The sequence below is a fragment of the Ciona robusta genome, chromosome 10 (assembly GCF_009617815.1).
Source record: "Ciona robusta chromosome 10, ASM961781v2".
In the NCBI taxonomy this organism is placed as follows: domain Eukaryota; kingdom Metazoa; phylum Chordata; class Ascidiacea; order Phlebobranchia; family Cionidae; genus Ciona; species Ciona robusta.
The window spans coordinates 934,447-955,809 of NC_143244.1; the positions used below are offsets into that span (position 1 = coordinate 934,447).

The 21,363-nt window shown below is 35.2% G+C and overlaps 3 protein-coding genes across 9 annotated transcripts in view; 2 read left to right on the plus strand and 1 right to left on the minus strand.

The window, feature by feature from the left end:
- LOC149729293 (uncharacterized) overlaps positions 1-21,363 on the minus strand; it is a 127,683-nt gene that overhangs the window by 67,687 nt on the left and 38,633 nt on the right. The window lies entirely within an intron of this gene.
- LOC149729300 (uncharacterized) lies at positions 369-21,355 on the plus strand. Of its 6 annotated transcripts, XM_089886147.1 has the most exons (18): positions 473-490; positions 980-1,034; positions 1,099-1,485; positions 1,605-1,793; positions 2,047-2,373; positions 2,536-2,724; positions 11,688-11,818; positions 17,593-17,734; positions 18,272-18,571; positions 18,636-18,899; positions 18,966-19,097; positions 19,161-19,237; positions 19,291-19,523; positions 19,578-19,609; positions 19,665-19,720; positions 20,056-20,113; positions 20,172-20,215; positions 20,274-21,355. In XM_089886147.1, exons 1-18 carry the CDS (start codon positions 488-490, stop codon positions 20,352-20,354), a joined length of 2,700 nt encoding a protein of 899 aa, XP_089742273.1. In that variant the 5' UTR covers positions 473-487; the 3' UTR covers positions 20,355-21,355. The 6 variants fall into 6 exon arrangements, with proteins under 6 accessions (XP_089742272.1, XP_089742277.1, XP_089742276.1 ...); XM_089886146.1 differs by lacking the exon at positions 980-1,034 and having other exon boundaries at positions 369-490; XM_089886148.1 differs by lacking the exon at positions 473-490 and having other exon boundaries at positions 968-1,034.
- LOC149729301 (uncharacterized) overlaps positions 15,134-21,363 on the plus strand; it is a 36,806-nt gene continuing 30,576 nt past the window's right edge. Inside the window, exon 1 of the mRNA XM_089886114.1 lies at positions 15,134-15,265. Coding sequence (XP_089742240.1) covers positions 15,196-15,265 — 70 coding nt within the window. The 5' untranslated portion in view covers positions 15,134-15,195. The remainder of the gene's footprint in view (positions 15,266-21,363) is intronic.

Here is a 21,363-nt window from a genome sequence, read left to right on the forward strand (position 1 = left end):
AATTAATCTCAGTTACATGATTCAGTACTATAGGTGCTAAACCTTGGGTGGCAGGTTGTTCTTAAAAATGTTTGCCCAGCATTAATTACAGAGTATTTAAACCAGTGATATAATATTTGTTTTACGGTAATGTTTTTCAATGTATTTTCTCGCCCATATAAAGTTTGGTGCCTATGCCCAGTATATGTTAATTATAGTGTCTAGTGGCTGACACATGTCATGCTTATGTAAACATTGACTTGCAAATAGTCTAAGGTTGTATGCATATTGAGATGTTGTTGCAGACATTTAATAGTTTGTTTTCCTAACATGATACATTATGTTATTTTGTATTTCAGATAACGTGTAATGCATCTACTTTTATTTCAGATACATTATCATACGTAAATTTTGCTATTTTAGTGAATATGTAGTTATAAGATGAATTGTATTTCACCAGCATATACTAATATCATAAAGCTGTGGACTTTTGGTGTTATCGTAATATATGGTAGGTAGGTTTTGTTTAAGAAGTGTAATCATAAATCATCTCGTTTTGTTTTAACAACCTTCTAGTTAACAGTGGTTGATTTACTGTCATTATTACTTCATATTTTACTTAACTAGGTTTTACCATTATCTGGCCCGTGGCAAAGTGGTTAGCGCACCTGCCTTTAACCATTGTTAATGGGTTCAAGGCTCTTCGCTGCTATCATTATGGGTGTATGTGTCCTTGGGCAAGACACTTAACGGCATTTGCTTGATGTCAGCATACTATTAGTAGAGTCAAAGTTAGTTAGAATTCGCATGACTATTTTATTCACAATAACCAACAGTTAAGGGAGTTTTTCCATAACGAAAGAGGTAAATACGCAAATATTTTTTTAAAAACTGTTGAAGATTTTTTGCGCCCAGAAAAGTTGTTTCGATTTCTTAAGTAATCAATTTATTACCATCTTTTTTTTCCAGTTAAAAATACTTGCTTTGTATATTTTATCAGAAAATGAATATCCAAATATTATTGTTGGTAATATTTGGAAGCTTATATGTTCAAGGTAATTACATTCGATTAAGATGCCTAGTTAATGAAAATGTATTTAATTTAAATTATATTTCCAGCTTCTCCCACTTGTTCCAACCCAACAGTCACACCATCAAGAAATACATGGGCACTTGATTATACTGGGCAGTTGTACTCAGTATATTTCTGTCCATCTGTACAAGCAAATGATCTTACATGGTCTTTCCAAGATTTATTGGGTGCAGATATTGCCGTGTTTACATTCCTATCAAGCCTTGGCTCAAACCCATGTCAACCAGCAATTCATGTACCAGGTTACAGTGCAACTTGCCAATATAACAACACAGGAATTCCTGCTGGTGTTGTAGGTTGTTACACAACAACATTCAGTGTTACCAACAAATTAACTTCTTCTTTCAGTCAATCAACGTTGCAGCTAGTTCATGGTGGTTCAAGTTGCTTTGCTCAGAATATTTTACTTCAAGGTTTGAAATTTGTAAATCATTTGAAGATTTTGTTATTTTGCTTTTACTTGATGAGAATGAAGTAAAAGTAATGTGCCGTATATATGAGTATATTTATATGTAATAAGTTGTAATAACAGCTTGTTCATTTCCAACATCCAACAATGTTCCAGTCAACCCATCAAGTGGTGTCTACAACACTCAAGCTAACTTCAGCTGTCCCCAGGACTCAACTTTATTTAACATGGATGGAACAACTGGAAACACTGCAACCAAATGCCTTGCTACAGCAGAGTGGGAGAATGAAAAGATAGTTCAATGTTGGCCAGGTGGGCTTGTTAATTATAAAACCATGCTTTAAAATCTAATTGTTTATGTTTAATAATCTATGAAAATTGTGGTTTGTTTACATTATACTATTGGTATAGTTAAACTTACAAGCCAATTAAATCATTTGATTTCATATGCTGGATTTGAAATGAAAATTCAGCAGGAGAAAAGTAATATTTGTATTGTTTAAAAATGTCAATTACATTTTGTGCTAATTGTATTGAAATATTTTAAACAATATTATATTAACAGCCAATCCAATCATCAATCTGCCATCACCTGGTAATACTGCAACAAGAGCACTTGGCATAACCAACCTTACAATATCTGCAACAATATCAACAACACTGTATAATACATGTGCATGGAGTTATAGAAACAACAAAAGTTTGATATTTTACGCCAAAAACTTTGGTCGATGCTTGACACCCAGCAATGCTGAAGTGGCAGTTACTTGTACAGACAATGGTGGTACTGTGGCATCACAACTACGTTTTAGTCAAGCTATCAATGCTAGTTTCAACCTAACTGTTGACTGCGACACAACAACAGTGTCGTTTCTTACTGTGATTATACAAGGTGAAGTACATATATTTTGCTTCACTGTGGGTTTATATAGTAACATATATTTTCAAGTGTAATTCGGTAGTCATACCGTGAGACTTGGTAAGAGTGTTAAATATTTACTAATATAAATGTAAAACTCAAAGATGTTGGTAATATTGTTCTGTTTATATACAGCTTGTTCATCTCCAACACCCAGCAATGTTCCAGTCAACCCATCAAGTGGTGTCTACAACACTCAAGCTAACTTCCAGTGTTCCCATGGTTCAACTTTATTTTATGTGAATGGAACAACTGGAAACAATGCAACCAAATGCCTTGCTACAGCAGAGTGGGAGAATGAAAAGATAGTTCAATGTTGGTCAGGTGGGTGATTTGTTTTGTATAGTATTGCTGCTGATGGATTAATTTGTGCACAGGAAAGTAGAGAATATGTTTCGTAATCACTGGCGCCTAACCTGGGTACGCAGGGTACAAAATAAGTACCCTGCTAAAATCGAGGTTACCCAAGAGTACCCTGAATTAATCGCATATATCATTAAATGTGGCAAATCCGCTTTACAAAATCAACGTGCTTCGGACTAACCAAGCCACGAACAAGCGCGCAGCTCTCGTATTATATATCGTACTATTTCTACGTGTATATATGGTAGATTGTTACGTAATGTATAACCTTTTTTACGTAATAGTAGGCGGTCTTACGCACGTTTACGAAACAATTAAAAACTAACTACCAATCAAAAACAAAGGAATCGTAACTTTTTTGAAATGCCAACCTTGCATTTTATTGTGTATCGTCACTAATGGAGCTTTAAAAATTATATATATACATATTTTACGAAATTTCGCCTACGTCGTCTGAACTAAGCGCATACGTAAAATGGATAAAACAAGAAAAAGGAAGCTTCAGCCAGCAATTTCTTCTTTTTTCGAAAAAAATACGACCCGTCATCGCCACGAAGCACCAACTTTGCCGGACATTTCAGAACCATGTCTCTCTCCCCCAAGTATTTGTGTGTTTGGCAACACCAGAAGTATCCAGGCAAGTATGTTTAGATAACGAACCTTCTACGTCTGCACCAACACCCCCTACGAAAAACGATGGTGGAAAGTTCAAAGTAAATTGGACTTTGCAATTTCCTTGGATTCTCATGACGAACGAAGAGATGTCGTGACATGTGGTTTGTGTACTGAAGCGGTGGAAGGAAAACTTATAACAAATAAAAGTGTTGTAAATTATATTAAATCTTCGCCGAGGCGTTTGGCTTCCTTCAAAGAATTTTCTCTTGGCAACGAGACGCACCACACCAACAGGTCATTGCGTCCTTTGTGTCCTACCCGCTGGGTTCTACGTCTTCCATCTATCGAGACGTTTGTGGCAGAATATGAGAATATTCTTGACTGGCTGGATGACGTAGTAAAAGATCCATCAAAATCTGCAATTACTAAAGGAGCTGCCCGACCATTGCTATTGGGCCTGGAGGACTTTCAAGTATATTTCATGTTGATGTTGATAAAAGAAATTCTTAGACTCATTCATCCCATTCACGTTCAAGTGCAGTCGTCTGCTATGACAGTTGATCGATGCAGGCGTTTAATAGAAGGGTTGTTGGTGGCATTGTCAGGACACAACAACATACATGAGGCGACCAGGGGGACGAGTTCGCGGCCGTGTAATGTAGCATCGTTTAACGAAGGACGAGTTCGCGGCCTTGTAAAGTAGCTATTTAGCGTCGTTTAACGAGGGACGAGTTCGCGGACATGTAACGTAGCGTTGTTTAACGAGGGACGAGTTCGCTGCCGTGTAACGTAGCGTCGTTTAACGAGTGACAGTTCGCGCCCGTGTAACGTAGCGTCGTTTAACGAGGGACGAGTTAGCGGCCGTGTAACGTAGCGTCGTTTAACGGGGGACGAGTTCGCTGCCGTGTAACGTAGCATCGTTTAACGAAGGACGAGTTCGCGGCCTTGTAAAGTAGCTATTTAACGGGGGACGAGTTCGCGGCGGTGTAACTTAGCGTCGTTGAACGGGGACGAGTTCGCGGCGTGTAACTTAGCGTCGTTTAACGAGGGACGAGTTCGCGGACATGTAACGTAGCGTCGTTTAACGAGGGACGAGTTCGCTGCCGTGTAACGTAGCGTCGTTTAACGAGGGACGAGTTCGCGGCCGTGTAACGTAACGTCGTTTAACGAGGGACGAGTTCGCTGCCGTGTAACGTAGCGTCGTTTAACGAGGGACGAGTTCGCGGCCGTGTAAGGTAGCGTTGTTTAACGAGGGACGAGTTCGCGGCCGTGTAAGGTAGCGTCGTTTAACGGGGTACGAGTTCGCCGCCGTGTAACGTAGCATCGTTTAACAAGGGACGAGTTCGTGGCCGTGTAACGTAGCATCGTTTAACGTGGGACGAGTTGGCTGCCGTGTAACGTAGCGTCGTTTAACGGGGGACGAGTTCGCGGCCGTGTAACGTAGCATCGTTTAACGGGGGACGAGTTCGCGGCCGTGTAACGTAGCATCGTTTAACGTGGGACGAGTTCGCTGCCGTGTAACGTAGCGTCGTTTAACGTGGGACGAGTTCGCTGCCGTGTAACGTAGCGTCGTTTAACGGGGGACGAGTTCCGGCCGTGTAACGTAGCGTCGTTTAACGAGGGACGAGTTCGCTGCCGTGTAACGTAGCGTCGTTTAACGAGGGACGAGTTCGCTGCCGTGTAACGTAGCGTCGTTTAACGAGGGACGAGTTCGCGGCCGTGTAACGTAGCGTCGTTTAACGAGGGACGAGTTCGCTGCCGTGTAACATAGCGTCGTTTAACGAGGGACGAGTTCGCGGCCGTGTAAGGTAGCGTCGTTTAACGGGGAACGAGTTCGCGGCCGTGTAACGTAGCGTCGTTTAACGGGGTAAGAGTTCGCCGCCGTGTAATGTAGCATCGTTTAATAAGGGACGAGTTCGTGGCCGTGTAACGTAGCATCGTTTAACGTGGGACGAGTTGGCTGCCGTGTAACGTAGCGTCGTTTAACGGGGGACGAGTTCGCGGCGGTGTAACGTAGCATCGTTTAACGGGGGACGAGTTCGCGGCCGTGTAACGTAGCATCGTTTAACGTGGGACGAGTTCGCTGCCGTGTAACGTAGCGTCGTTTAACGTGGGACGAGTTCGCTGCCGTGTAACGTAGCGTCGTTTAACGGGGGACGAGTTCGCGGCCGTGTAACGTAGCGTCGTTTAACGAGGTACGAGTTCGCCGCTGTGTAACGTAGCATCGTTTAACAAGGGACGAGTTCGTGGCCGTGTAACGTAGCATCGTTTAACGTGGGACGAGTTCGCTGCCGTGTAACGTAGCGTCGTTTAACGGGGGACGAGTTTGCGGCCGTGTAACGTAGCATCTTTTAACGTGGGACGATTTCGCTGCCGTGTAACTTAGCGTCGTTTAACGTGGGACAAGTTCGCTGGCGTGTAACGTAGCGTCGTTTAACGGGGGACGAGTTCGCGGCCGTGTAACGTAGCATCGTTTAACGAGGGACCATGCCTGCCAAAACACACGTAACCTCCCGAACGCACACACCCTCGCACATACACTCAGGCAGACGAGTGCACGAAGCACTCGCATCAACGAATTCTGGAAGCGATTTATTGATATCAAAAAGGGGGGGGACTAGTCCCCCTAATTCCCCCCCGTGGGTGCGCCACTGCACAGGATATACGAGAATTCGCACTTTTTCGGACGGCTTCGGAATTTTCTTCTCCTTCTGCCGCGTAGTTATCCAAAACGCATTAATAACGCCACGAAATGTTTGAATAGTTTGTCTAAAACGTATCACCGATATAGAAGTATCGCTTCACTGCTGTAACTCACAAACAAACCATTATATACATGCTGCAATTATGTTGCGTATTTATCAAACATTCGACATCGTATTAAATATTTGTTTAACTTTAATGGGTACCCTGACTTTTTAAAACTTAGGCGCCTATGTTCGTAATGCTTCGCTATGCATTTCTTTTTGGTGCATTGTGTCATAATTAATTTATACTGAGTCTAGATGTGTTATTTGTTTCATCATCCGATCAAAATGTTAGTATTTTCATATTGTTTGCATTTAATTTAAGTTTATATCTGCACTTATATACTTGAATGTTCTGCAATGTTTAACTTCAAATGTTTTACACCAAACTTCATTTTGAAGAACTTAAACAACCTTCTCCAACTGTATTATGTTCAACCTTTAAAATAAGTAATTGAAGTATGTTTATATGCAAGTACCTGGATTACCGATAAACTTTTATTACTGGTTCCTGCTTTATCAATTGCCTCTTCTTGGTCATTGCCTCCCCTTATTAGAATAAACATTTTATTTACATGCAACATGTTTATTTTTCACAGCACCAACTGCTACATTGATTGGCAACAATCCCATTTGTGCTGGAAACATTGCTACATTCCAATGTACCACAACTGGGGTTGTCCCTTCTTTGGATAGAGTTGAAATTTATTTCAATAATCAAAATCAAACGGTAAAGTTAAAGTAAAATATTAAATTAGTATTTATATAATTGTTTCTACCAGTTGGTTGGAAACACATGGACAAGCAATCCACTGAGTAGTTCAAACAATGGAGATATAGTGGAATGTAGAGCTATAAATAGCTACACTGTCATGCAGGAACATTCAAACTTGGGAAGAGACAGCAAGACATTGATTATACACTGTGAGTCGTAATCAAATGAAATTACTGTTTCCCATATTGTTGTCTAACTTTACTTTAATTCTTCAAAACATTTTCCGAGTAACAAAATATGCAGTACTTTGATATCTCATAAAATGTTTAAACGTAAATTCCTTTTTCATTATTGTTTTACTAAATCAAAAACAAAAGAACTAAACTTTTTTATTTACACTCTATTGCAGTTTTGAAAAAAGTGTTAAAGCAACTGAATTCTTTAAAAAAAGTATAGTGGGCAATAAATTTATAAACTAATATCTGGGTGTTTATTGATGTGTTATGGGAAGTATATTTGATGCGCCAATTGCTTTATTATATATCATGGTTGCTCATCATTTGTGCCACCTGCTGCCGTGGCACAGTGGTTGGTGAACTTAGTGCGTTTGCCTCAAGACATGAAAAGTTACATTCATTTATTTACTTGCTTGTTTTATTTGTTATTTATTCAATAAACTTTTTACATCTCCAGATGCAGCTGAAGGATTTGCAGTGAATGATGGTACAACCAGCCACAGTAACATATGTACATGGTATATTGCCCCACCTGGTCCAAGATCATGTACCATCACATTCTCACTTAACCCAACTACTTATACAACCACTTTAACAAAGAATGGTATGTCTCCCATAAGCCTCTGCTTTACAAAATATAAACCACTCTGTATTTAGGAGCCATAGTAATGAATGATGCAACTAATCAGCCACAAACATCAACATCACAGAGTTTTGTTTTTACTCGAAACCAGGTTGGAAATTGTTAAAAACAAATTGTAATCCAGCTTCAATGTTTCTATTCATTGCAGCCATCATTCAATGATAGTGGGAATTATAATTTAAGAATCAACAATGGAATATTTGAAAACACTTTCACATTCAATATATCAGTGATAAATGAAGTGCAACCTACACCACCACCACCCATCCCACCACCAGATAACTTGGGTATTATAATCGGAGCTGCAGTTGGTGGGGTGGTGGCTTTTATATTGATCATCATTCTTGTGGTTTATTGTTTAAGACAGCAAAACAATAAAGAACATAAAGGCAAGAATATTTATAATAATTAAAACACTGGATGAAACATTGGTTGAATATAAGTTGCAGATACCTATTTTTATGCCAAACAGTCTTATATAATGCAATGATTTGAAATATTTTGGTAAATGAAGCAGTTTTAACTTTTGCATATCTTTTGATATTTACAGTTATATTGACCATGTTCTCTCCTTGCAGATAAAGAAGTTACAGGAAGAAGGTAAACACTAGTTTATCTTGTGCAATATATGCAATAACAAAATATTAACATATACTTTAAATTGCAGCAACATTGGAATGGAAGCAGAGCATGGTAAGAATGTGCAACAATTGGTATTTAACTATAAAACATTGTACTTTTTATTTAAGTAATTATAAGCATTGCTTAAAACAGTAGCTATGTTGTTTATATCTTCAGGTTACTATGAAATAGCTGATCGATCACGATATCAAAATGAACAAATAACTAATGTGAGTGAATGCATTTAGACTATTGTTTCATTTATATTACTGATGTGTTTAAATTAATTGTTATTTTTCTATTAGAACTTACCTGCAACACAATCAACGAATTATGAAAACCTAAAGGACAATGTCAATGTAACAAGAGGTAAGATTTAATTTAATTTTCTTCAATGTTTTCTTTGATTTAAACATTTATTTTGATGTAGATGAGCGAGGTTATGCTGATATACAAGGTATGGGGCCAAGCGTTGTAAGTTATCCCAATATATTTAACCATATAATTAAGTTTTTGTATACCATATGTTCAGGTAACAACACCAAACGAAGGATACGAAACTTTTATTGGAAGGAAATATGAAAATATGTCGCGCAATCAACAAAATGAAAGTCAATATGAACATGTGGCTTGAAAGTTTTAGACCATAAGAGCTAGGTCGTCCTTTCTTAAAAGATCTTAGCCATTTCACACTTCATACTGTTTGTGTGCACATTAAATCTTTTATCTCAACAGTTAGGTTTATAGTTCTGTTGGTTGACAGTTTCAACAATAAAACACAGGATGTAAGAAATCATATATATTTACATAAATTTATTTTATATCAATTTTATGTATATATTCAATATTAAAGTCTTGAGTTTTTTCTAATATATAAAACCTGTTGTATTCTTATTTTGATGTTGTATTTATTTATTGGATATTTGTAGACCCAAGGTATAAATATTTTCAAATGCATTTTACATGTCTTTGCTTTTATAATGTATGTGGCTTTCACAAACCCCTTCCTTAAGTGAATGATTATAATAGCCAAGTGAAACTAGGTGCAAGTTGTATATACATATTGATGTATGTGTGGTCACACATGTAATATGTGTTCAATGAAGCTTTATTAATCATTGATACAAAGCTTTCGATTTAGGTTGAACTACAAATATCTTACTATGAACTAGGCCAGTGTGTGTATACCACTCTTGACTTTAACTGTTGAAATTAGGAAATATTTACCTTTAGTTAATGAAATAAACAAGTTAAACATAATGAATTAGATCAACACTTCCATTATGTCAAATTACATGACTCAGTAAATATTAACTCTTGTGGAAACAAGGAAGTAATGTAGGAGTAGTGTGAGTAATACATGCTATGCTTAGTAGTAGTAATCATTGGTAGTTGGTAATTGGGATATAGAATATACAGTATAGAAATATATGTACAGTCAATAAAACAAGCCATGTTTTATGCATAGAAATTGATTTATAGGAGAAAATCAAATTTGTTAGTTTATAGTAGTATTATTTGCAGGTATAGTCTATATTCTGCACACAATTAGAACGAGTATGCTTTTTATACCAGTATGTACTGTATATTTATATTATTTGTGTGTGTATTTAAATAAATTGGATTTTAGGAAATATATTAAAAGGCAAAAATCCCTTGCCCTAAAAAAACTCAAATGTATTTCAACTAACTTCAAGTGGTTGTACAAGAGACCTGCCAATGCTGCTTTCATTTGTGTTGCTGCTACTTTACAGTGGTAAGCTGATTTTTCAAAAAGATTTAAAATACTGCCATAAAAAGTTGTCGTTAAGTATAATAATACCCACAGAGCTACAATCGTTAAAAAAACAAGTTTTCCCCTTTTGGTATTTGTTATTATATACATACTGTTATTATTAGTATTTATATTTTTAAGTCATATTAAAAGTCATGTTCATAAATGTCACATACAGCTGGATATTTGTCCGCAATTCAATTGCCGCAACCTGAAAACCAAGCAAATGTTGCAACTGGAACCACAAACCTCATGATCACTGCAACAGTAACAACTAGTCCATCTTCATGTGCGTGGTCAGGAACAGGACTATCTGGCACAGAATTTTACTCATCTGCTTTTGGTGGTTGTCAGACTGTTACTCCAACTGCTACACATAGCATTACATGCACAAATGTACCTGGGGGCTTTTCTACAAGTCTGACATACCTTACTGCAATGACAAGCAACACCAATGTTTCACTAAACTGTGATGGTACTGTTGTTCACTCATTGTCAATGATAGTAAAAGGTAAATTTTATTGTTTACTATTTGCTTAGTTACAATCTATACATTAATATTGTTAATGCTAACAGGACAACACTGAATACAATAACTGAGTAATAGTACAATTATATAATGGTATACAAAATGTTAATTTCTGCCTGCTTTGCTCATAGTATTTCACAAAAAAATGGATAAAGTATACAAAGTAAAAATTACGAAACTTCAAAATTTGATTTTTATTTATTATAAAATTGCTTTCATGTAGAAATATAAATTTAAATAAATTACGAGTTAGTAATATAATTTGGTCCAGCGTGAGGCACAGTGGGTTAGCGTGCATGCTGCAAACCCAGAAGTTCTGGGTTCAAGTCTCGTCGCTGCCATCATTGTTAGGGTATGTGTCCTTGGGCAAGACACTTATTAGCAATTCCTTCAGCCAAGCGGTCACTAATGTAATGTCTAAATTGTCAGCCAAACAATAAAAAAATAGAAAAATGAAAAAAACAATTACCCGCAAAGTTACATACGTGCACGTGGTAACTCGTAAGCTGGCATGTGATGTATGAAAAAGAAGACCCGTGTTATAACGACTGTCGTTTTCCATCTACCTGAAGATAAAACAAGTTATATTTATTCATAAATTGTATTTCAAAAGATTGTTCATCTCCAACACCCAACAATGTTCCAGTCAACCCATCAAGTGGTGTCTACAACACTCAAGCTAACTTCCAGTGTTCCCATGGGTCAACTTTATTTTATGTAAATGGAACAACTGGAAACACTGCAACCAAATGCCTTGCTACAGCAGAGTGGGAGAATGAAAAGATTGTTCAATGTTGGTCAGGTGGGTGGTCTGCGGTGTATTTTATATTGATGGTCCTGTTTTACAATACCTACATTTTATGTTGCTTGTAAAATCATAAGTGATGTCACACTTGAACATATGACCTAGGTAAATGTGAACCAGACAATACACCATTGTTGTTATAATACAGGTAATTACTTCACCGTGAACAGGCATTTCTTAATAAAATGATGGTATTTCTTAATAAAATGATGTTATAATGCAATTAAACATTTTTTTAGCACCAACTGCTACATTGATTGGCAACAACACCATTTGTGCTGGAAACATTGCTACATTCCAATGTACTGCATCTGGGGGTGTCCCTTCTTTGGAAAGAGTTGAAATTTATTTCAATAATCAAAACCAAACGGTAAATTTGAAGTAAAATATATGGCTGGTATTTATTTAATTGTTTCTACCAGTTGGTTGGAAACACATGGACAGGCAAACCAAGTAGTTCAAATAATGGAGATATAGTGGAATGTAGAGCTATAAATAGCTACACTGCCATGCAGGAATATTCAAACTCGGGAAGAGACAGCAAGACATTAATTGTTCACTGTAAGTACTTTAAACATAATGTTGTTTATTAAAAACTTATAATGATGTGTTATGCAGATTCTGCAAAAAAAACAAAGTTTGAAACCAAATTCACGGATCTGTTGATCAATTCAAGCAGTGGTTACCTGCTTAGATCAGATGAGACGTTGACCATGAATTGCTCGGCTGATGGAAACCTTGCTGTAACTTGTAACTGGTCTTGTTCTCCTACAAATTGTGGTAGTTTACCAAACGCTTGTGAGATCAACAATGTAAAGGTTATTAATTCCACGACCATCACATGTATGGTTGGTAATGGTGTTTGTGGAGGTGGTACTACCAGCATTACTCAACTCATAACAGTGGTATCTAAAACTAGTAAGTTCAGTCTTTATAGAGGTCAGTATCAAAGCTTTATTTAAACTACGTATTTATCAATAGGAACTACCAATCTATTGGTTGATGACGTTCCATCAACAGCTAGTTCCATCACAAGAAACAAAACAGAAAGTTTAAGTTTATTTTGTGGAATTCAAAACCAGAATGAAATGAACACGTTGATAGTTTGGAAGAAAGATGGATTTGTTCGTTCAATTGGATCATTATACATACCTAGTGTGGCATCATCAGATGATGGTTTATATGTTTGTGAGACATCTGATGCCTTTGGAAACTTTTCTACTTCTATTAGTTTAACAGTATTTTGTAAGTGGTTCCTAATAACAAACAATTAAATTGTTACTTAACAAAAGTTGTTTTATGTACAGATCCTGCAGAACAGTTTTGAATCACCAGTGGCTTGGGCACTTTATGTGAATGGGGAACTGTTGGGCCACAATATTGTAACATCACATTCTCACTGAATCCAGTTACACATTCTACCATTTTGAAAAAAAATGGTAAGGATATAACTGTTGCTTTCAAAGTTATATATCTTATGTTTAAGCGATGTCTTCTTGCAGGGTTGATTGCTGATAATGATTTCAAATATAAACCTCAGAGCACGAATATTCAAAACTATGTATTCATGAAGATTCAGGTTGGTCTCATCACCAAGTTTATTAATACATCCAACTTCCTTCTACTTTGCAGCCAACTCAAAATGACACTGGTTCATACACATTGACAGTGACATCATCAACTTTTACTCCTGTCATCTTCTCATTCACAGTTCTTGTTTCAAATCCTATTGTAGTTCCTAAAGATAACACAGCTACTATTGTTGGGGCAGTTCTTGGTTCAATAATTGCGATTAGTTTGATCATAAACGCATTTCTTGTTTTTAAACTTTATAGAAACAAGAAACCCAAAACTTCCCACCCAAGGTTTGCATGTGAACAACCATAAATTCACAACTATTCATGAATTTCTATTTACAGATCTGAGGGAAACACCAACACTGCAGCTGATGGTAAGTTAAACATGGTTTTGTAACATGAAAATAAAAGTGTATTTATTACAGATTATGTTGAGTTGAACCAACCAACCAACCGCAGCCATAAAAGCCAGATTATTGTGGTAAGAAGTGGTTTTTGTTTTAATAGTTTGAGACAAATTATGCACAAAAAAATAAATTTTTAGAAATATTGAAAAGGAGTGTAGTTTAATTGTATAATTTGTGGTTGCAATGTTTGTGTATATTGTTTGCTATTCACACAAGAAGTCATATATCTGTTACGAAGTTAAACATTCAGATGTTTAATGTGTACTCAACCTAACACTTTGTTTAAACAGTTTCCTGACTGTTTGTCTATAACAATCGCTTTACTAAGAATAATAATAAAAAACTAAAAAATTCATTATTTTAACAAATATCGCTTGTTAAATAAAAGGCTGGTTTGTTATTTTTACAGAGATCTCAACAATCGACAACTTATGAAAATCTGAAGAACAATGTCAATGTAACAAGAGGTAAGAATTGACATTTTAATCATTGGTTTCCTCCAATCTAACCTTAACCTTACTACAGATGAGCAAGGTTATGCTGATATACAAGGTGTGGGGCCAAGTGTTGTAAGTTATCCCAATGTATTTAAGCATACATTTAAGTTATTGTGTACCATATGTCCAGGCTACAACATTAAACGATGGATACGAAACTTTTATTGGAAGGAAATATGAGAATACGGCAGGGCAATCCTCATCAAAGTGAAACCTATATAAACACATGACTTTGTTTATATAAACAAATACCATTTTATTTAAATGTCTTCAGAATGGTTTAACAGAGACCTTAGGGTGAAAAAGAATTAGACTCAATCTAACATTTAACAAACCAAGTTTGTGTCAAAGAAATTATTTGTTTTAAGATAATGTAAATTTGTACTTGGTGGTTGATATAAAACACATGTAATGTGAATTTAATATGCGAGCATTCAAGCATACGTAGTTCACATTAAAGCTTTATTGTGTAACTGTGGTTTATTAAACCAATATTTTCTTAGTAGTATCATTCATACCAATGTGATCTGCCTTATCTGTATTATTTTAATTTATTTGTATAATATTTGATTATTTGTTATATTTTGTAACATGCTGTCCTGACTGAAATACTGTCATACATTATCTTTAATTTACAACACATAGTGTTATATGTATTGTATATGTAAACATTACACTGTGGGTAAATGGTAATAGGAACTGTTTAAACAGCACCTACTCATTCTATTGTTAATTGCTAACATGTATGTTGTGTTTACTTCCTTCATTCCATTGATGAATACTTGCGTAAGGAACTGAAACAAGGAAGTAACGAATCACGTTTAAACAACAACTAAAATTGCAAGCTAGTGTTTAATTAATCTCAGTTACATGATTCAGTACCCTAGGTGCTAAACTTTGGGTGGCAGGTTGTTCTTAAAAATGTTTGCCGTGCATTAATTACTAGATATTTAAACCAGTGACATAATATCTGTTTCACGGTAATGTTTTTCAATGTATTTCCTCACCCATATAAAGTTTGTAACCTATGCTCAGTATATGTTAATTATAGTGTCTAGTGGCTGACACATGTCATGCTTATGTAAACATAGACTTGCAAATAGTCTAAAGTTGTATGCATATTGAGATGTTGTTGCAGACAATAATTTTCTCGACATGATAAATTATGTTATTTTGTATTTGAGATATCATGTAACGTATCTACTTTTATTACAGATACATTATTATACATAAAGTTTGCTATTGTAGTGAATATGTAGTTATAAGATGAATTGTATTTCACCAGCATATACTAATATCATAAAGCTGTGGACCTTTGGTGTAATCATAATATATGGTAAGTTAGTTTTGTTTAAGAAGTGTAATCATAAATCATCTCATTTTGTTTTAACAACCTTCTAGTTAACAGTGGTTGTTTTACTGTCATTAACGCATCACTTTATATGTTTTCTGCTTGATTTGCAAAACTTTACTTAAAAGGGTTTTACCATTGTCTGGCGCCGTGGCTTAGTGGTTAGTGCGCCTGCATTTAACCCAGAGGTAATGGGTTAAAGGCTCTTTGCTGCTACCATTGTGGGCATATGTGTACTTGGGCAAGACACTTAACAGCAATTGCTCCAACCCAGTGGTCACTAATGGGTTGTCCAAACTATCAGCCACACATAAAATAAAACAAACAAATAATCACTCTCAAAGTAACATACTTGGTAACACGCAAGCTGGCACGAGGTGTATGGACACCCGTGTTATAACGGCCACGCGCGGATAAAGCAAGTTACATTCATGGTTAGAATATTAACAGATAAAGTATTTTCAATGAACTGCGTGAAACAAGTAAGAATGTTTAATTTTCTAATGATAACATTTCAGGTTCTGCAGTAAATGCCCAAGCTACATTCACATTCTCTGCGTTATCTCTACAACCTCCAATATCATCGGTTGGTTCAACTGCCACTGCTACTTGTAATGTGACTTATATTGGGACTACAACATCTACATTAGCATGGAAAATAAATGATGTAAGTTTAATAGTAAATATTATCAATTTAATAAAGCATTCTTACATTGTTAATATCTTCTAATAGGGGGTTTCTATATTGTTATATTGTAACAGTACAGGATTGCTTGTCAAAATTGAACACATAGGGTATATATATGTTAATTATTTTTTTATCCTAGCAGTTATAGAAATCTCAAATATATTAAATACCTTTAGAACGCATCTTTATTTTAAAAATTAAATAGTTTTGATAATAGTTTTCTTATTTTTTGTATTTTTTTTTGCAAAGGTGGTAGTTGGTCTGTACAGAATTAAAAACAATGAAGTTCCACAATATGCAAATCTAGCTTCGGGTTATGACACATCATCAAGGTAAGTTTTGAAAGTAAATAAAATTATGAATGCTGTTATTATTTGTTAATAATGTTTATTCTCAGCACAATAACATCCATTGTTAACACTGGTGACACTTTCCCCATGAGTCTTGAAATCAGGAATGTTAATTTGACCCTCAATCAAGCAATTGTTTCTCTCGGTTGTTCGGTACCCGGTTGTATCACTCAAGTTCAGTTACATATCAAAGGTGTGAGTGATATTACTGCCCAAATAGTATAAACATAATTGTTTAGTAAAAACTGTAGGTAGATGCTTTATGTAAAACAACATTTAGAATGCATGGTTGATCTTTCATTTGAACTTCACATATTTGTTGTGTACGGTTATAGCTTTATTCCTTTAAACTAAGTCTTTTACAAACCATTTGTATTATTGTTAAATAATGTGTTACAATTAGAATGTTCATCTCCAACACCCAACAATGTTCCAGTCAACCCATCAAGTGGTGTCTACAACACTCAAGCTAACTTCCAGTGTTCCCATGGTTCAACTTTATTTTATGTAAATGGAACAACTGGAAACACTGCAACCAAATGCCTTGCTACAGCAGAGTGGGAGAATGAAAAGATAGTTCAATGTTGGTCAGGTAGGTTTGTGGTGTATTTAAAGTTGGTGCTGCTTTACAACGCCTGTTGCTTGCAAAATCATAACTGATTTCTCGTTTTACCCTAGGACCTAGGTAAATATAAACCAGACATACACCATATGTTGTTACACACCAGGTAACTAACTGTCACCAGGCACAGGAATTTCTTTACAATATGAGTTTGGCTTATAATGCTCTAAATATACATTTTCACAGCACCAACTGCTACATTGATTGGCAACAATACCATTTGTGCTGGAAACATTGCTACATTCCAATGTACTGCAACTGGGGGTGTCCCTTCTTTGGACAGAGTTGAAATTTATTTCAATAATCAAAATCAAACGGTAAAGCTGAAGTAAATAAATGAATTAATGTTATTTCCACATGGTTTAGCAACAACAGATGGTAAAACATAGGCATATTGTGTTCTTAGCTCATACCACGTCTGTTTCCACCTGTAACTTCGTAGGTAATTTTTTTCTATATGGCTAGGACACTGAGTAAGACACAAATGTCCACAATAGTAGCAGTGTTAAGTGTAAACTTGGTATTCTATTGTAACCATTGTGTCACAACAGCATGAGTAAAATAATGCAGGTGAACTGATGCCAATTTTGATAATTTATATCAATCATTCAAAAGTATATTAATTAAAAACGTATTTATAAATTAAAAACAGTTGTTTGGTAACACATGGACAAGCAATCCACTGAGTAGTTCAAACAATGGAGATATAGTGGAATGTAGAGCTATAAATAGCTACACTGCCATGCAGGAATATTCAAACTTGGGAAGAGACAGCAAGACATTAATTGTTCATTGTAAGCACAAAATATTTCATTTTCTGTATTCTATATGGCTGTGATTCTGTGCACAAATGGTTTTACTAACACAACTTATAGCATTAGCTGTACTTTCATATCACGCTAAACTCTTGGTATTTTAAAACAAAATCAGGGGCTATTATTTTATTCCTAAACCCAAACATATGCTATTGAGTATTGACACAATTTTATAAAAAAATTATTTTCATGTTTCAACAAAGTTTCAAGTTTAGTTTCATTGCTTCTTAAAATGGTAAATCTACTTTCTATCTGTGTAGAAAGTTGTTTGCTGAAGAAATTTGACATTGCATAAAATTGTTATATTCATTAAACTTGGGAAAGTTACTCTGTCAAATAAATTAGTTTTTTAGTATCAACTAGTCGTGAACGGCAATATAATTTTGTTAGGCAGTTTACGCTGCTTTGGTGAAAATATTTCAGTTATATCTACCAGTTAATATAGTGGTGTGAATTAGCGGATTATTAGTAACTGTTCAAGTTCTAGTTGTTATAATGAGAAACCTTGTGCTCCAGATCCAGCAACAAATCCAAAGGTAGAAACCAAATTCACGGATCTGTTGATCAATTCAAGCAGTGGTTACCTGCTTAGATCAGATGAGACGTTGACCATGAATTGCTCAGCTGATGGAAACCCTGCTGTAACTTGTACCTGGACTTGTTCTCCTACAAATTGTGGTAGTTTACCAAACACTTGTGAGATCAACAATGTAAATGTTATTGGTTCCACAACCATCACATGTACGGTTAGTAATGGTGTTTGTGGAGGTGGTACTACCAGTATTACTCAACACATAACAGTGGTTCCTAAAACTAGTAAGTTGGAATGTGATTAAAGTCAAGTCAACTCAACTTATCATTTACACTGATTATTCAACAGGAGTACCAAACATAGTGGTTGATGGAACAACAACAACAGTTTCTTCCATCACAAGAAACAAAACAGAAAGTTTAAGTTTATTTTGTGGAATTCAAAACCAAAATGAAATAAACACGTTGATAGTTTGGAAGAAAGATGGATTTTTTCGTTCAATTGGATCATTATACATACCTAGTGTGGCATCATCAGATGATGGTTTATATGTTTGTGAAACATCTGATGCTTTCGGAAACTTTTCTACTTCTGTTAGTTTAACAGTTCTCTGTAAGTGGTTCATTTTGATAAACAGTTGATCCAATTGGTATTTCTATATTTTTTTCTTATCTACAGATCCTGCAGAACAGTTTCAAATCACCAATGCTATAGGTAATCAATGTGAATGGGGAACTGTTGGGCCACAATATTGTAACATCACATTCTCACTGAATCCAGTTACACATTCTGCTATTTTAAAGAAAAATGGTAAGGATATAACTGTTGCTTTCAAAGTTATATATCTTATGTTTAAGCTATGTCTTCTTACAGGGTTGATTGCTGATAATGATTTCAAATATAAACCTCAGAGCACGAATATTCAAAACTATGTATTCATGAAGAATCAGGTTGGTCTTATCACTAAGTTTATTAAAACATCTAACTTCCTTCTACTTTGCAGCCAACTCAAAATGACACTGGTTCATACACATTGACAGTGACATCATCAACTTTTACTCCTGTCATCTTCCCATTCAGAGTTCTTGTTTCAAATCCTATTGTTGTTCCTAAAGATAACACAGCTACTATTGTTGGGGCAGTTCTTGGTTTAATAATTGCGATTAGTTTAATCATAAACGCATTTCTCGTTGTTAAACTTTATAGAAACAAGAAACCCAAAACTTCCGACCCAAGGTTTGCATGTAAACAACCATAAATTCACAACTATTCATGAATTTTTATTTACAGATCCGAGGGAAACACCAACACTGCAGCTGATGGTAGGTTAAACATGGTTTTGTAACATGAAAATTATTTCAAGTGTATATATTACAGATTATGTTGAGTTGAACCAACCAACCAACCGCAGCCATACAAGCCAGCCTGTTGTGGTAAGAAATCGTTTTTGTTTTAATAATTTAAGACAAATTATGCACAAAACAAATTTTCTGAAAATTTGAAAAAGGTGTGTAGTTTAAATGTATAATTTCGAAATGAAAGTCGTTGTATTGTTTGTTTATTTTGTTTGCTATTCACACAAGACGTCATATATCTGTTTCATGGTTAAACATTTAGATGTTTAATGTGTACTCAACCTACCCCTTTGTTTAAACAGTTTCTTGACTGTTTGTCTATAATAGCTTTACTAAGAATAATGATAAAACTAAAATTTATATAAAAACAAACACTACTTGTTAAATAAAGTGCTGGTTTATTATTTTTACAGATATCTCAACAATCAACAAATTATGAAAATCTGAAGAACAATGTCAATGTAAAAAGAGGTAAGAATTGACTTTTTAATCATTGGTTTCCTCCAATCTAACCTTAACCTTACTACAGATGAGCAAGGTTATGCTGATATACAAGGTGCAGGGCCAAGTGTTGTAAGTTATCTCAATATATTTAACCATATGATTTACTTATTGTATACCATATGTCCAGGCTACAACATTAAACGATGGATACGAAACTTTTATCGGTAGGAAATACGAGAGTACGGCAGGACAATCCTCATCAAAGTGAAACCCAATATGAACACATGGCTTTGTTCATATAAACAAATACCATTTTATTTAAATGTCTTCAGAATGGTTTAACAGAGACCTTATGGTTAAAAAGAATTAGACTCAATCTAACATTTAACAAACCAAGTTTGTGTCAAAGAAACTATTTGTTTTAAGATAAATTTGTACTTGGTGGTTGATATGAAACACATGTAATGTGAATTTAATATGCGAGCATTCAAGGGTATGTAGTTTACATTAAAGCTTTAATGTGTAACTGTGGTTTATTAAACCAATATTTTCTTAGTAGTATCATTCATACCAATGTAATCTGCTCCATTTGCATTATTTTAATTTATTTGTATAATATTTGATTATTTGTTATATTTTGTAACATGCTGTCCTGACTGAAATACTGTCATACATTATCTTTATTTTACAATACATAGTGTTATGTGTATTGTATATGTAAACATTACACTGTGGGTAAATGGTAATAGGAACTGTTTAAACAGCACCTACTCATTTTATTGTTAATAGCTAACATGTATGTTGTGTTTACTTCCTTCATTCCATTGATGGATACTTGCGTAAGGAACTGATACAAGGAAGTAACGAATCACGTTTAAACAACAACTAAAATTGCAAGCTAGCATTTAATTAATCTCAGTTACATGATTCAGTATCATAGGTGCTAAACCTTGGGTGGCAGGTTGTTCTTAAATAAATGTTTGCCGTGCAATAATTACCAAGTATTTAAACCAGTGACATAATATCTGTTTCATGGTAATGTTATTTCAATGTATTTTCTCGCCCATATAAAATTTGGTGCCTATGCCCAGTGTATGTTAATTATAGTGTCTAGTGGCTGACACATGTCATGCTTATGTAAACATAGACTTGTAAATAGTCTAAAGTTGTATGCATATTGAGATGTTGTTGCAGACATTTAATAGTTTTCTCATAAATATTGTTATTTTGTAATCCAGATATGGGTATAGCATCTACTTTTATTTCAGATACATTAT

What these genes read in the sequence shown, in the direction of transcription:
- LOC149729300 (XM_089886146.1), top strand. Translation starts at nt 421, where the DNA reads ATGAATTGTATTTCACCAGCATATACTAATATCATAAAGCTGTGGACT. An exon ending in GATAGTTCAATGTTGGTCAG is followed by an intron (nt 2,725 to 11,687) that starts GTGGGTGATTTG and finishes ACATTTTTTTAG; the next exon opens with CACCAACTGCTACATTGATT. An exon ending in CACCAACACTGCAGCTGATG is followed by an intron (nt 19,610 to 19,664) that starts GTAGGTTAAACA and finishes TATATATTACAG; the next exon opens with ATTATGTTGAGTTGAACCAA.